Source organism: Procambarus clarkii, chromosome 29, assembly GCF_040958095.1.
Source record: "Procambarus clarkii isolate CNS0578487 chromosome 29, FALCON_Pclarkii_2.0, whole genome shotgun sequence".
Classification (NCBI taxonomy): domain Eukaryota; kingdom Metazoa; phylum Arthropoda; class Malacostraca; order Decapoda; family Cambaridae; genus Procambarus; species Procambarus clarkii.
Window position 1 is genome coordinate 20,178,393 of NC_091178.1, and position 17,319 is coordinate 20,195,711.

General features: G+C 44.6%; 5 protein-coding genes across 5 annotated transcripts; all 5 read left to right on the forward strand.

The window, feature by feature from the left end:
- The first annotated feature begins 392 nt into the window (after positions 1 to 392).
- On the forward strand, positions 393 to 1,415 carry LOC138369630 (uncharacterized). Its single transcript, XM_069333052.1, has one exon. The coding sequence runs from the start codon at positions 393 to 395 to the stop codon at positions 1,413 to 1,415; it is 1,023 nt and encodes a 340-aa protein (XP_069189153.1).
- A 90-nt stretch (positions 1,416 to 1,505) lies between these two features.
- Positions 1,506 to 1,892, forward strand: LOC138369631 (processed variable antigen-like). Its single transcript, XM_069333053.1, has one exon. The coding sequence runs from the start codon at positions 1,506 to 1,508 to the stop codon at positions 1,890 to 1,892; it is 387 nt and encodes a 128-aa protein (XP_069189154.1).
- A 2,466-nt stretch (positions 1,893 to 4,358) lies between these two features.
- LOC138369632 (chloride intracellular channel protein 6-like) lies at positions 4,359 to 11,312 on the forward strand. The gene is made up of 2 exons (XM_069333054.1): positions 4,359 to 4,718; positions 11,193 to 11,312. The coding sequence occupies exons 1-2, from the start codon at positions 4,359 to 4,361 to the stop codon at positions 11,310 to 11,312; spliced, it is 480 nt and encodes a 159-aa protein (XP_069189155.1).
- LOC138369633 (chloride intracellular channel protein 6-like) lies at positions 11,309 to 11,767 on the forward strand. The gene has a single exon (XM_069333056.1). The coding sequence runs from the start codon at positions 11,309 to 11,311 to the stop codon at positions 11,765 to 11,767; it is 459 nt and encodes a 152-aa protein (XP_069189157.1).
- A 10-nt stretch (positions 11,768 to 11,777) lies between these two features.
- Positions 11,778 to 12,371, forward strand: LOC138369634 (processed variable antigen-like). The gene has a single exon (XM_069333057.1). The coding sequence runs from the start codon at positions 11,778 to 11,780 to the stop codon at positions 12,369 to 12,371; it is 594 nt and encodes a 197-aa protein (XP_069189158.1).
- The last annotated feature ends 4,948 nt before the right edge of the window (positions 12,372 to 17,319 follow it).

Genomic DNA, 17,319 nt, shown 5'->3' on the forward strand with positions numbered 1-17,319 from the left:
GAGTGTGGACACTAGGACGAGTGTAGACACAAGGACGAGTGTGGACACTAGGGCGAGTGTGGACACTAGGACGGGTGTGGACACTAGGGCGAGTGTGAACACTAGGATGAATGTGGACACTAGGACGAGTGTGGACATTATGACGATTGTGGACACTAGGACTAGTCTGGACACTAGGACGAGTGTGGACACTAGGACGAGTGTGGACACTAGGACGAGTGTGGACACCAAAACGAGTGGGACACTAGGACGAGTGGGACACTAGGACGAGTGTGAACACTAGGACGAGTGTGGACACAAGGACGAGTGTGGACACTAGGACGAGTGTGGACACAAGGACGAATGTGGACACTAGAACGGGTGTGGACACAAGGACGAGTGTGGACACAAGGATGAGTGTGGACACAAGAATGAGTGTGGACACTAGGACGAGTGTGGACACAAGGATGAGTGTGGACACAAGGATGAGTGTGGACACTAGGACGAGTGTAGACACAAGGACGAGTGTGGACACTAGGGCGAGTGTGGACACTAGGACGAGTGTGGACACTAGGACGAGTGTGGACACTAGGACGGGTGTGGACACTAGGACGAGTATGGACACTAGGACGAGTGTGAACACTAGGACGGGTGTGGACACAAGGACGAGTGTGGACACATGGACGAATGTGGACACTATGACGAGTGTGGACACTAGGACGAGTGTGGACACTAGGACGACTGTGGACACAAGGACGAGTGTGAACACTAGGACGAGTGTGGATACTAGGACGAGTGTGGACACTAGGACGAGTGTGGACACTAGGACGGGTGTGGACACTAGGACGAGTATGGACACTAGGACGAGTGTGGACACGAGGACGGGTGTGGACACAAGGACGAGTGTGGACACATGGACGAATGTGGACACTATGACGAGTGTGGACACTAGGACGAGTGTGGACACTAGGACGAGTGTGGACACAAGGATGAGTGTGGACACAAGGATGAGTGTGGACAATAGGACGAGTGTAGACACAAGGATGAGTGTGGACACAAGGATGAGTGTGGATACTAGGACGAGTGTAGACACAAGGACGAGTAAGGACACAAGGACGAATGTGGACACAAGGACGAGTGTGGACACTAGGACGAGTGTGGACACTAGGACGAGTGTGGACACTAGGACGGGTGTGGACACTAGGACGTGTGTGGACACTAGGACGAGTATGGACACTAGGACGAGGGTGAACACTAGGACGGGTGTGGACACAAGGACGAGTGTGGACACTAGAACGAGTGTGGACGCTGGGATGAGTGTGGACGCTGGGATGAGTGTGGACGCTGGGATGAGTGTGGACGCTGGGATGAGTGAGGAAGTTGGGATGAGTGAGGACACTAGGATGAGTGGACGCTTGAATGAGTCCGGACGCTGAGATGAGTGAAGACACTGGGTTTAACGTTGACGCTGGGATGAGTGTGAACGCTGGGATAAGTGAGGACGCTGGGATGAGTGTTACGTTGAGATGAATGAGGAAGCTAGGACGAGTGTGGACATTGGGATGAGTGTGGACGCTGGGATGAGTTTGGACGCTGGGATAAGTGTGGACGTTGGGATGAGTGTGGATGCTGGGATGAGTGAGGATGCTGTGATGAGTATGGACGCTGGGATGAGTGAGGAAACTGGGATGAGTGAGGACACTGGCCTGAGTTTGGACGCAGGGATAGGTGTAGACTCTGGGATGAGTAAGGACACTGGGATGAGTGAGGACACTGGAACGAGTGTGGACGCTGGGATGAGTAAGGACACTGGGATGAGTGAGGACACTGGAACGAGTGTGGACGCTGGGATGAGTAAGGACACTGGGATGAGTGAGGAAACTGGGATGAGTTGGGAAACTAGTATGTGTTAGGACACGGGGATGAGTGTTAGCGCTGGGATGAGTGTTTACGCTGGGATGAGTGAGGACACTGGGATGTGTGTGGACGCTGGAATAAGTGTGGACTTAGGGATGAGTTAGGACTCTGAGATGAGTAAGGACACTGGGATGAGTGTGGACACAAGGATGAGTGTGGACGCTGGGATAAGTGTGGACACTGGGATGAGTCAGAATGAAGGGATGAGTGAGGACACTGGGATGAGTGAAAACGCTGGGATGAGTGTGGGGACTGGGATGAGTGTGGACACTGGAATGAGCGTAGACCCTGGGATGAGTATGGTTTCTGCGATGAGTGTGGACGCTGGGATGAGTGTGGAGACTGGGATGAGTGTACACGCTGGGATGAATGAAGACGGTGGGATGAGTGAGGATATAGGGATGAGTGTGACGTTGGGATAAGTTAGGAAGCTGGGATAAGTGTGGAAGCTGGGATGAGTGTGGACGCTGGGACGAGTGAGGAAGCTGGGATAAGTGTGGACGATGGGATGAGTAGGGACGCTGGGATGAGTGTGGACGCTGGTATAAGTGTGGACGCTGGAATGCGTGTGGACGCTGGAATGAGTGAGGACGAGGGATGTATGAGGACATTGGGATGAGTGAGGACACTGGGATGAGTGTGGACGCTGGAATGAGTGAGGACACTGGTATGAGTGAGAACACTGGGATGAGTGTGGACGCTGGAATGAGTGAGGACACTGGAATGAGTAAGGACACTGGGATGAGTGAGGACACTGCTATGAGTTTGGACGCTGGGATAAGTGTGGACGCTTGGATGAGTGAGGACGTGGGATAAATGAGTACGCTGGAATGAGTGAAGACACACCGATGAGTTAGGACACTGGGATGAGTTTGGACACTGGAATAAGTGTGGACGCTGGAATGAGTGTGGACCCTGGGATGAGTATGGTTTCTGGAATGAGTGTGGACGCTGGGATGAGTCAGAAAGAAGGGATGAGTGAGGACACTGGGATGAGTGAAGAGGGTGGTATGAGTGTGGACCCTGGGATGAGTATGGTTTTTGGGATGAGTGTGGACGCTGGGATGAGTTTGGAGACTGGGATGAGTGTGCACGCTGGGATGAATGAAGACACTGGGATGAGTGAGGATATAGGGATGAGTGTGGACGTTGGGATAAGTTAGGAAGCTGGGATGAATGAGAACACTGGGATGATTGAGGACACTGGTATGAGTTTGGACGCTGGGATAAGTGTGGACCCTTGGATGAGTGAGGACGTGAGATAAATGAGGACGCTGGAATGAGTGAAGACAAACGGATGAGTTAGGACACTGGGATGAGTTTGGACACTAGGATAAGTGTGGCCGCTCGAATAACTGTGGACGCTGGGATGAATGAGGACGTGGGATGAATAAGGACACTGGGATGAGTGAGGACACTGGGATGAGTGTGGATGACGGGTTGAGTGAAGACACTTGGATGAGTGTGGACTCTGGGATGAATGAGGACACTGGGGTGAGTGTGGACACTGGAATAAGTGTGGACGCTGGAATGAGTGTGGACGCTGGGATGAGTGAGGACGTGGGATGAATGAGGAGACTGGAATGAGTGGGGACACTGGGATGAGTGAGGAAACTGGGAGGAGTGAGGACACTGGTATGAGTTTGGACGCTGGGATGATTGAGGACACTGGGAAGAGTGAGGACACTGGGATGACTTTGGACGCTGGGATGATTGAAGAGCCTGGGATGAGTGAGGACACTGGGATAGGTGAAGACACTGGGATGAGTGAGGACGCTGGGATGAGTGAGAACGCTTGAATGAGTGTGGACGCTGGGAAGAGTGAGGACACTGGGATGAGTGTGAACACTGGGATGAGTGTGGACGCTGGGATGAGTGAGGACACTGGGGTGAGTGAGGACACTGGGATGAGTGTGAACACTGGGATGAGTGTGGACGCTGGGATGAGTGAGGACGCTGAGAAGAGTGAGGACACTGGGAATAGTGTGGACGCTGGATGAGTGAGGACGCTGGGATGAGTGTGGAAGCTGGAATGAGTGAGGACGCAGGATGAATGAGGACACTGGGATGAGTGAGGACACTGGGATGACTGTGGACGCTGTAATGATTGAAGACATTGAGATAAGTGATTACACTGGGATGAGTGGGGACACTAGGATGCATGTTGACGCTGGGATGAGTGTGGACACTGGGAAGAATGTGGATGCTGGAATGAGTGTGGACACTAGGAAGAGTGTGGACCCTGTGATAAGTATGGACGCTGGGATGAGTATGGAAGCTAGGATGATTGATTAAGTTGGGATGAGTGTGGACGCTTGGATGAGTGTGGATACAGGGATGAGTGAGGACAATGGTATGAGTGAGGACACTGGGATCAGTGTTGACGTTGGATGTGTGTGGACGCTAGGATAAGTGAGGACACTGGGATGAGTGAGGACTCTGGAATGAGTGTTGACGCAGTAATGATTGAAGACGCTGGGATGATTGAGGAAACTGTGATGAATGTTGATGCTGGGATAAGTGTGGAAGCTGGGATGAGTTTGGACGCTGGGATGAGTGCAGACGTCGGGATGAGTTTGGACGCTGGGATGAATGTGAACGCTGGGATGAGTGAGGACACTGAGATTAGTGTGGACGCTGGGATGAGCGAGGACGCTGGGATGAGTGAGGACGCTTCGAAGAGTGTGGACGCTGAGATGAATGAGGACATTGGGATGAGTGTAGACACTGGGATGAGTGAGGACGCAGGGATGAGTGAGGACAATATGAAGAGTGTGGATGCTGGGTCAAATGAGGAATCTTGGATAAGTACTCACCTATTTGTATTCACCTATTTGTGCTTGTGGAGGTTGAGCTCTGGCTCTTTGGTCCCGCCTCTCAACTGTCAATCAACTGGTGTACAGGTTCCCGAGCCTATTGGGCTCTATCATATCTACACTTGAAACCATGTATGGAGTCAGCCTCCATCACATCACTGCCTAATGCATTCCATTTGTCAACCACTCTGACACTAAAAAAATTCTTTCTAATATCTCTGTGGCTTATTTGGACACTCAGTTTCCACCTGTGGCCCCTAGTGCGTGTGCCCGTTTTGTTAAAAAGCCCCTCTTTATCTACCCTGCCAATTCCTCTGAGAGTCATGTACGTGGTGATGACATCCCCCCTAACTCCTCTGTCTTCTAGCGACGTGAGGTTTAATTCCCGTAGTCTCTCTTCGTAGCTCATCCCTCTCAGCCCGGGTACTAGTCTGGTGGCAAACCTTTGACCTTTTCCCTGTTTGGTCTTATGCTTGACTAGATATGGACTCCATGCTGGGGCTGCATACTCCAGGATTGGTCTGACATAGGTGGTATACAAAGTTCTGAATGATTCCTTCACAAGTGTCTAAATGCCGTTCTTATGTTAGCCAACCAGGCATATGCTGCTGGTGTTGTCCTCTTGATATGCGCTTCAGGGGACAGGTCTGGCGTGGTATCAACCCCTAGGTCTTTCTCTCTTTCTGACTGTGTAGAATTTCATCTCCCAAATGATACCCAGTAACTGGCTTCCTGCTCCCTACACCTATCTTCATTACATTACATTTGCTTGGGTTTAACTCTAACAACCATTTGTTCGACTGTTCCTTTAGTTTGTCTAGGTCTTCTTGAAACTTCAAGCAGTCCTCCTCTGTCTTAATCCTTCTCATAATTTTGGCATCGTCAGCAAACATTGAGGGGAATGAGTCTATACCCTCCTGGAGATCGTTCATGTATATCAGAAACAGGATAGGACCGAGTACAGAGCCCTATGGGACTCCACTGGTGACTTCACGCCAATTAGAGGTCTCACCCCTCACTGTAACTCTTTGCTTCCTCTTGCTTAGGTGCTCCCTTATCCACTGGAGCACTTTACCAGTTACTCCTGCCTGTCTCTGCAGCTTATGTACCAGCCTCCTATGGGGGGGACTGTATCAAAGGCTTTCCGACAGTCTAAAAAAATTCAGTCTGCCCAGCCTTCTCTTTCTTACTTAATCTTTGTCACATGATCGTAGAATTCTATTAAGCCAGTGAGGCAAGATTTACCCTCCCTGAACCCATGTTGGCAATTTGTCACGCAGTCCCTTCTCTCCAGATGTGTTACTAGATTTTTCTCGCGATCTTCTCCATCACTTTGCATGGTATACAAGTTAAGGACACTGGCCTGTAGTTCAGTGCCTCTTGTCTGTCACCCTTCTTGTATATTGGGACCACATTTGTCGGAAATTCCGACACCATTTAATAATATCAATGCAATTGCAGATAATATTGCTGCATTGTATACACAAGTTACCCATAGAAAATGTAACTTGTAGTGGAATTTTCCGTCTATAGAAAATGGGATATCATTGCCACATACTATTATAAATTCACCACCTATTATGGTGGGAATTATTCTTAAATACATTAGTCTTTGGACTTTACCATCATAAAACATCTCATTTGAATTAATTTAATTATCAGTATTAAAATAGAGTAAATGTGACCCTTCTATCACTTACGGATATCTGGACAATGTAGGCCAGTAGCGTCAGTGGTGAGGGAGTGGTCAGCCATTGTTGTTTAAGACCACAGAGGCGCAGGGAGCAAATTCGGCTCCTATTATTTCTCTTGGACGAAGTGTTATGGAAACCAAAGGTCTTCCATCATCAACACGCTGTCAACATAATCAAGGAAAGTGTTCTGCCGAAACCCATTTGTCTAATCATTTTTGGCCATTAATGTCAGTAGATAGGGCGAACGGGTTAGAATGCGAACAGCCTCTTAATAAAAGGTAGTTAAGCCTTGGTCTTTATAATTCATTATACAGTGTTTTCTCTGATATAGCTGTCATATATTAGGATTCTGGCTTTTAGCTAGCGCCCTTTTGACAGGTCAAGAAGAGGAAGCAAACTTTGTGTATCAGTTACTGGGTGATGGAAGCTGCCTCACACGAGGAAATTTGGTGTCTACATCCTAGTTATATCTGGTGGACTAAGCTGCTGTATAATAAGATAAGGAACCTCCTCAATGTATACTAATATACGTAGTTTAATACTGTAGTTTGATTGGCTGCATATATATAAATAAAATATAAACCCCCCCTAATGTGTAGTGGATCGATTTGTGAGATTATGACAGAAATATAGTCTACTTAACATCATACAAATTGCTATCGAAGTATATAAATTAACGTAAATATAAATTCTATATAAATTCATATAAATTAAATAAATATAAATCTCACAGGTCGGTTCCCACATTATTTGGACCTTCGGAACTGGATTATTTGGTCCTTTGAACCCACATCATAGGTCATCTTCATTAAATATATTAGTGCAGTGAGATTTATACAAAGCCAGTCAAAGACGGCAGCGTAGCCTCGACCGAGCTCAAGAGCCCCTCGGTTCAGCCTTAGTCAGCGGTTTCAGGGTCACCCACAGATATTTGGTGGCGTGTTATTCTGTGAGATGACAGCGCTAATATTGAAGCCAGCCAAATTAGTGGCTGTGTCTTCGCGAGATTGTTCACGGATTTCGTGGTGTTAAATTTCGCGAGAGATTATCCACGAATTTTGTTGAGTTAATTTCGCAAGGTCACTAATAATATTTAATACTTCTTGATAATATTAGAAGTTTCATAGAGGCAATTAAGAGGCTTTTATCAATAATTGTGTATATTATTTCTCCAAAATAGAGAATTATTTAATATATATTGCACTAGTGTTCACAATATAATATTTACCAATTGCCAACCCACAACAGGGTAGGATATACATTGACTAGTGTTTATAGATAACCTAGTCCCCTATTACCATTGACTAGTTGAAATATTTATTGTTCATCCTAGTCCCATTATTACCATAGTCTAGTTGTACTATATTGAACAACCTAGCACCGTTAATGAATGGTGCAGACCCTATTTTGGGTATAATTTTTATCAACTCGAGTTGAGTTGTATATATAATAATTTACTTATGATCATTACACCTTTGAGTGATTAATTAGTGTCTATACCATCCTAGGGTGATTTAGAAGAGCTAACCTAATGGTACTTCCAGTGACACTGGTTTATCACTCAAATCATTAGTGTGTATGATTGTATATATATAATGTGTATTAATTTTAAGTGCTAACCTCTAGTAGAGGTAGGATTATAGCCTAGTGAGTGCAGAATTTTACCCTAGGCTACCATCAGTGCTTGTTCAGCATTATGAGCAGCCCAAGTACAAGCCCCACAAGGCTTAACCAACTAGCCAATATGGATAATGCTGGCAATGAGAAAACTTTCATACATTTAGTACTACAATTGGTGGACTTACCTCAACCTTATCAGACTGCTGACTCTTACAATCCTTCAGCATGGAGTTTGAGTCACTAGATGAATTATACGCACATCAACATAACACCATCCTGACAGTACAGGACATCACTGAAGGTTTACATTCCATCATAAATAAACGACGTGCAAATGAGGAAGTTAAAGCCTCATGCAAGCCTTCAGAAATAGAAAAAAATGTCAATTAAAGGGTAAAATAACTACCCCAAATAAACATCAGCCAAGTACTCTCTCATCTAGTTGGAGAAAATCTGACAATACAGCAGAATCCTCCAAGCCTACTGTTACTAGTTCACCCAAACCGGTAACTTCCAAACGTGCAGTAGGCTGGGGGACATGTATGTTCTGCAAAAAGAAATATTCAACATACTGTTGTGCTAATTATCCAACCAGAGACACTCGTATTGAGCGACTTCAGGAATTAGGGAGATGTTCAAGGTGTCTCAAGTCACACAACATAGACTATTGTGATACTCAATTCAACAGGTGTAGAAGAGGTAGGCACCATGCAGCACTGTCCAAATATACGAAATTAACGTATTCAAGACCCAAGGTGGAAGATAGCATTCCCACCACAGTACAGTATTGCAAGGTGCAACAAACGAAGAGTGTCCAATCGGCAAAGTCTAAAGGTAATACGACTTTGCCTACTGCCCAAATTACCATCCTGAATAAGAGGGCCAAGGTCCATACCCGTGGGTTGTTTGACCAAGGATCCCAGAGAACATATGTCACTAAAAAGCTGGCAGATGAACTACAATTAAGGCCTGTAGCCCAGATGTCATTCAATATCTCAGGGTTTGTAACAGATGCAGGACCTCAAGTCTACCAGGTGGTACAACCATCAGTACGCTTAGGCAGGTACGTCTGTAGAGTACAAGCCATTGTGGTGGACAAAATACCAGTAGACCTACAAGTTCAAGGTCTGAGAGCAACAGCCAAATTCCTGAGAAATAGAGGAATAAAATTGGCAGATAATATTAAGTCTGATCACCTCACCGACTTCGGTCTCCTTGTAGGGACAGACTATTGCCATCGATTCATCAATAGCCCTATTAAATGTCAGGGCATAACCATGTTAAATTCTGCAGGAGGTAAATTACTCTCAGGCCCAGTATCAAGCTTGAGGAGACCTATGCCTGCAGATAAACAATACCAGTAGAAATCTAAATTTGTCAGCTGATTATATTTCTCCAGTAGCATTATACTAAGGAGATTACAGCTGACTATTGCAACAGAGGTTGATGTTAATATCATCATTTAAAGCTGAAGATGAGTTCATGAGGCTTCAGTGGCAAATCAGTGAACAGTAGCCTAAACAGCTACAAGTCACTGCGACCAATGTCACTGAACCCACTGCAGTCTCAGAAGCATACTTTACTTTAATGATGAGCTATTCAATCTTCTGAATCAATTAACTAAATTAAACCCCAATAAATCTGATGACTGATTTGATACATTTATTATTTAATCAAGATGTATTCCATGGGCCTCAGTGTTTATATATCAGTGACCAGTTACCTGAACAAACTTCAAGTTATATCTAATGTCACTGATCTCACTGCAGTCCCTGAATCATACTTGACTGTAGTACTTGATCACATCCAGTCTTCTGGGTTAAATAATATGTATTTAGGCTTGAATATTAGCCTTTCAAGAGTTGACAGGGAAATGAAATCGCATTAGACTTCTAACCCCTGCAACTCTAGTACGGGACATCCGTCCTGTACGGACAGATGCACAAATGTGTGATTACTAACTACTAACATCAAATTAATCTAATAATTCGAAGGAGGAGTATCGGTGTTCGTCTGTTCTAATAGGACTTTGACCCGTGAGCAGCCCCCTGGGGAATTATGTCGGAAAATCCGACAGCATTTAATATCATACAGACAGATAATAGCTGTATTGTATAAACAAGTTACCCATAGAAAACGTAACTTGTAGTGGAATTACCGTCTAAAGAAAACGGGATATCATCACCACATACTATTATATTCACCACCTATTATGGTGGGAATTATTCTTAAATACATTAGTCTTTGGACTTTACCATCATAAAACATCTCATATAAATTAACTTAATTATCAATATTAAAGTAGAGTAAATGTGACCCTTCTATCACTTTCTGTCATCTGGACAATGTAAGCCAGGCGTCAGGGTGAGGGAGGGGCAGCCATTGTTGTTGTCACCTCCGAGACGCGTGGAGCAAATTCGGCTCCTATTATATCTGGACAACGTCGGCCAGTAGCGTCAGTATTATGGAGTGTTAGGCAGCCATTGTTTATACTTAGACCAGAGAGGCTCACAGGAGCAAATTCGGCTCCTGTTAATTTTACTTGGACGTAGTGTTATGGAAACCAAAGGTGTACCATCTTCAACACGCTGTCAACAAATTCAAGTTAAGTGTTCTACCGAAACCCATTTATCTATCATTAGTGGCCATTAATGTCATTGGGTAGGGTGAACCGCTTAGAGCACGACATAGCCTCATACTAAAGGTAATTAAGCCAGGTCTTTAAGGTTCCATGTACAGTGTTTTTTTCTGATATACCTGTCATATATAGGATTCTGGCTTTATAGCTAGCGCCCTTTTGACAGGTCAAGACGAGGAAGCATGCTTTGTGCATCAGTTACCAGGGTGATGGAAGCTACCTCAAAGAGGGAAAATGTGGTGTCTACAACCTAGTTATACCTGGTGGACTAAGACCTGCTGTACTATAAGATAAGGAACCTCTTCAATGTATGTAGTCTAATACTGTAGTTTGATTGGCTGCATATATATAAATTAAATTAATATAAAACCCCCCTAATGTGTAGATGATCGATTTGTGAGATTATGAGATTATTGTAGAAATACAGTCCACTTATCATTATACAAATTGCTATCGAAGTATATAAATTAATGTAAATATAAATTCTATATAAATTCATATAAATTAAATAAATATAAATCTCACAAGGACATTGGAGTGAGTGTGGACGCTGGGACGAGTGTGGATGCTTGGATGATTGAGGACACTTGGATGAGTGTTGACGCTGGGATGAGTGTGGACGCTAGAATGAGTGTGACCCTGGGATGAGTGAGGGCACTGGGATGAGTGTGGACGCTTTGATGAGTGTGGACGCTGGGATGAGTGAGGACTCTGCGACGAGTGTTTACACTGGGATGTGTGTGGATGCTTGGATGAGTGAGGACACTGGAATGAGTGTGGACACTGGGATGAGTGTGGATGCTAGAATGAGTGTGAACACTGGGATGAGTGTGGACTCTGGGTTGAGTGTGGACGCTGGGATGAGTGTGGATGCTGGGATGAGTATGGACACTGGAATGAGTGAGGACTCTGGGTTGAGTGTGGACGCTGGGATGAGTGTGGACGCTGGGTTGAGTGTGGACGCTGGGATGAGTGTGGGCGCTGGGATGAGTGTGGACACTGGGATGAGTGTGGACGCTGGAATGAGTGAGGACAGAGGGATGAGTGTGGACAGGGGGATGAGTGTGGACACTGGGATGAGTGTGGTACACTGGGATGAGTGAGGATGCTAGAATGAGTGTGGACACAGGGATGAGTGTGGGTGCTGGGATGATTGAAGACACTGGGGTCAGAAAGAACACTGGGATGAGTGTGGTAACTGTGATGAGTGAGGACACTATGATGAGTGAGGACACTAGGATGAGTGTGGACGCTGGGATGAGTGTGGACACTGGGATGAGTGTGGACACTGGGATGAGTTTGGACGCTGGCATGAGTGTAGACGCTGAGGTGAGTGAGGACACTGGGATGAGTGTGGACGGTTGGATAAGTGTGGACACTGGGATGAATGTAGACACTGGGATGAATGTGGACGCTGGGATGAGTGTGGACACTGGGATGAGTGTGGACGCTAGAATGAGTGTGAACACTGGGGTGAGTGTGGACACTGGGATGAGTGTGGACGCTGGGATGAGTGTGGACACTGGGATGAGTGTGGACGCTGGGATAAGTGTGTACGCTGTGATGAGTGTGGACACTGGGATGAGTGTGAGCACTGGGGTGATTTTGGACACTGGGATGAGTTTGGACACTAAGATCAGTGTGGACGCTGGGATGAGTGTGGACGCTGGGATAAGTGTGGACGCTGGGATGAGTATGGACACTTGAATGAGTTTGGACACGGTGTTGAGCGAGGACGCTGGGACGGTTGTAAATGCCGTGACGGGTGTGGATGTTTGGACGAGTGTGGACACGGGGTTGAGGTTGTCCATCCTCGTCCCATCCTTGCTGGGACGAGGATGGACACCGGAACTAGGATGGACGCCAGTGGTAAAATAGACGATGTGTCGAGGTTGGATGCCATGATGCAGGTCATGACGAGTGAGGTGGACACCGATGGCCTTGGTGATGGGGTAAACACAGACAATGTTTACTATCCATTAACTTTTAGTGACACACGCAGCTTCATCACGACACCAAAGGCATCCCAAAGAATACGTCCATTAAATTGCTGCACAATTAGAGGGATTTCAGCTCTCTAGTCGTGCTGCCATTATTTTGTAAACGATTGCAAAGCACATTATATATGAGTTATATAGATCGCGTTTGAAAAGTGTTTCGTCTTTTCCTGTGTTCGAAGCGCACCACGAGACTTGCTTGTCTCAGCTCTTGCATCTCCTCTGCTGCATTTGTAACTTATCATTTTTTTTAATGAAAAATGGTATTTTTTATTTTTAAGATTAGTAATTGTATGGCTTATAATTTTTCTTTAGTAGAAAAGCCCAATATAGTTTTTCTAAGCCTAATGTCGGTTTTGAGTATTATTTTTCGTTCTGTTGTCAGTTTTGACCAGGGAACCTATTGAGTAGATTTATTAGCTGGCAATAAGAAGAACAGTTTAAAAACGAAATGATAAACAATGAAAAAAAATAATATATACTTGCGAAATGAATGGCATGGAAAACAACACAGCTCAATTCAATCGCAATGCTATACAAATAATTAAATCAAAACGAAAATAAATTGAAATCTATGAAAAATCAATTTATCAATAAAATCAGAAACATTGAACTGCAATCAAAATGTATTTAGTAAAGAGTGTGTTGCTATGCCGTACAACATATGGCGCTGACTTGAAAAAAATTGTTTTTATCTGTCACAGGTGTAGCATTTAATTAGTAGGTATATAAATACACACACGTATTCAAACAGAACGTTGTGTCAAAATTCTAAAAGCAATTGGTAAAGAACTTTTAGAGATTAGAGTGTATGTTGCTCTTACATCCAACAGATGGCGATGTTTTTAAAAAAAAAACATGTTTTCTCTGGCCACAGGTAAGCCATATATATAGTAGGTATATAGAAACAATTGCCTATTCGAATATAGGCCCGTGTTATATAATATATATATATATATATATATATATATATATATATATATATATTTATATATATATATATATATATATATATATATATATATATATATATATATATATATATATTGTGACGATAATCTCCTTCAAGAGATTGAGCCTGCTCTTCCCTCCACAATTACGTCGTTATATATATATAAAACTACTATAGAAGAAATGTCCAACAACGACAACAACACCAGCAGGGTTTGCCAGAGCGCAAAACGTATGCAGCCAGGGACACCTGCTCAGACTCAAACCGCCAAACTACCTGTCTTACTGCCGGCTCCTCGCCTGATTGGTCGCCGGTCTGGCTGCAACTGCACTCACCCCCCCATACTACTTGATGTCTGGGGCCGCCACGACCTCAGTCCTCAGAATATTCCGTGCTTTCACAGTTAACACTTCTCCCTGCTAGACGTAAGCTTTAGCGTACGTATACTGAGAGAGGTGATAGCTTAAAGCCAATATTCCAGCACCTCTCATACTTGTCTATTGCACTTCTTGTTATTTTGTCTTAACGTAACTTTTCATTGTGTCATTTAATTATTCTTATTATTTTGATTGATTTTATTATACGAATTTGTTTGACCATTTTATTCATGTTTTATTTCTTTAACGTAATTAAAATTTCATTGTTAAAATTTACTTGTGTTTTGTGTGTCTTCTCCTTACCTTACCACAGACGAAGTTCCAGATTTTCTATTTTTTTTTTTAATACTATGTGACGAGGCCATACCCCTAGCTTTGAACAGCCGAACACCAACGCGTTACCGTCACATATTATATGGGGGCCTGTCCGGGATCTTCACTCAGGTACTGGTGCCAAGTGGTAATTTATGGTAAGCGTATTTAACTTTGTTAACGTAGCTTTACTATTTTTCATATTCAATTTCATTTTTTATAAGGTGCGGTGTATTGTGCATTACGAGACTAACATATAGTGAAAGTGAGACAACTTTGGATTACGTGGTGACTGTAGGCCTCAGTCATACTCTTAATTGGTCATCTCTCCCTCCGTGTTATTACTCGTGTTTACCATCTTTGTCCCTTGGATATTTCTCATTTTTGACAGATCATCATATTGGTACCCTGGTACTGTGGTCTGCCCCGGGTCAAGAGTACCCAATCTTCTGCAATCTGACTGTAGGAGGACAAAGAGGGCCATAGTTCCTCTAGCTCGAACTTTAGTTGCTGAATTGGGACCTCAGCAGCAGTTCTCGTCACCAGTTGACACTTCGCACCCCTACACGTCAGTCAGAGATGATGATACATACAACGGTAGGGAATTAGCTTACTTTTTCAGAGCACAAAAGTTCGCTAATTCTGTAAGTATCATATTAAATTCAGTAGGAAAAACTTGCTTTATGTCCTATAGAGACTTGGCAAGGTATGCCTACATCCTTGGACTACCAATTTTACTTTTGAGGCAATTAACTGTTTCATTTGTTTTCGAAACTCTGTTTCATTTGTTAGTAGGATTTTCTTGCCCTTATCCTCTTACATGAGTACCGGGTACAAGATTTCCTGCGCCCTTGATTTAATTTAATCATTTAACATCTTTTACTTAACTTTAATTGTTAAAGATCTCACAGGATAGGTACCAGTTGCCACGTTGTCCTGTTTCTGACATTCACTATTGAATATTCGTGTACCTTTATTTGCTAATTTCACCATGTTTCGTCTCCAAGCTTTCCGTGCAAATCCAGCAGGTGAAATAGGGACTTTAAGTCGTGCCAAGAAGACTGAATTACAAACTCTTGCACATGAGTATCAACTAGAAGTTCCCTACCAAGCCAACAAAAATGACCTACACAACCTGTTGCTGGATTACTATTTAGAGCAAGGTAAGATAGACTCTGAAACTCATGAAACTTACTATATTGCAGAAAAAACTGATTTGGCAACGATGAAACTCAAATTGGAACTGGCCAAGATTGAACGTGAGCAGCAAAGAGAAGCAGCTGCCATACGAAGGGAAGAACAAGAACGAGAAATCACCCTCAGAGAACGTGAAACTACTTTGAGGAGAGAAGAACAAGAACGAGAAATCACCCTCAGGGAACGTGAAACTGCCTTGAGGAAGGAAGAACAAGAACGCGAAGCTGCTTTGAGGAGAGAAGAACACGAACGTGAGGTCGCATTACTCCGTGAACGTGAACGAGTACAGCTTGAAACCAAACAACGCGAGTTGGAAATACAACGCGAACATGACAAGCAACAAGCGACTCTGGCTCTAGAGTGTCGTCAACGCGAAATCGCCTTGGAAACTTCACACTTTACTCAACGCCAGCAAGCTACTGCCAATCTTCCCGTCAGTTTTAATATATCACATGCAAGTAAGTTAATGCCATCCTTTGTAGAAGCAGAAGTTGATGTGTTCTTTACCACCTTTGAAACCCTTGCTAATCAACTCAGTTGGCCTGTCGACCAATGGGCCACACTTCTCAGAGTCCATCTTACAGGTAGAGCGGCAGTCACACTCAGTACTCTGGTGTCTGAGAATGACTACCAGACTCTGAAACAAGCAGTGTTAGACGCCTACCTACTTTCCACAGAAAATTATAGAAGGAAATTCCGTGACCACCTGAAGGCAAGTACCACTACCTTCCTCGAGTTTGCTAACACGAAACGGAGGTATTTCATGAAATGGCTGGAAGCAGCACATGTCTTTACTTTTACAGAACTCGTCAACCTGATGCTTGTTGAAGAATTCTTGAGACGTGTGCCGCCTCCTGTCCGCCTCTACTTAGCAGATAAAGAAGAAACCGACTACCTGAAGTGTGCTAAGTCGGCTGACACTTACAGCCTCATCCACCGGCTGACACCCGAACCATCCTCCAGTAAGAAGTCGTGGTACAGTTACGAGAAAGTGAGCCCCGATCAAGCTGGTTCACAACTGTACTGCAAGTATTGTAGACTCTATGGACATACCATAGACAAGTGTGGTAAGTCTCAATACAAGGGAATCACTGACCAACAAAAACCCAAACCAACTCCTCCTAAGTCCGGTAAGCCTGTGATGAATGTTGGTGTTAATGTTAATGATCTTTCTCTTTTCAGTAACCACCTGTATACTGGAACTGTCTCTGCCAACGGTTCAAATCCGGAGGGACGTTTCAAATTGAAGATCTTGAGGGACACAGCGGCTCTACAATCGATCATCTTGAAGTCGGCTGTGCCCAACATCACCTACACCGGAGAAACTGTCTTCATCACTGACCTCACTGCTACCACTCCATACCCTCTCGCCAGAGTCCACCTGGATTGTCCCTACGTGAACGGGGAAGTCCAAGTCGCCGTCAGGAAAAAGCCTTTTCCCATGCCTGGAGTACAACTTCTCCTAGGCAACGACTTGGCAGAAGACCTGCAACCGACCAACCTGATCGTCATGGACAAACCCCAGGTGTGTAACTCTGTGCCAAGTAACCCTATTCTAGAGTATGTTCCAGCAGAGGTTCAAGAGAGTGATGAAGTTTCTCCTCCGGTTCTCGTGACCACCCGTGCACAAGCCGCACGTCCACAGCCAGCTGCCTCTACTGCTACCGCTGTCCCTCAAGACCCTCAGAAACTCCCCCCGCATCTGACCAAGTTGGAGTTCCGTAAGTTGCAGAGGGAAGATCTTACTTTAACACCATTGTTTTTCCAGGCTGAGACTCAACCCGACAGTATTCCTGGGTTCTTCCTAGAGAACGACTTGC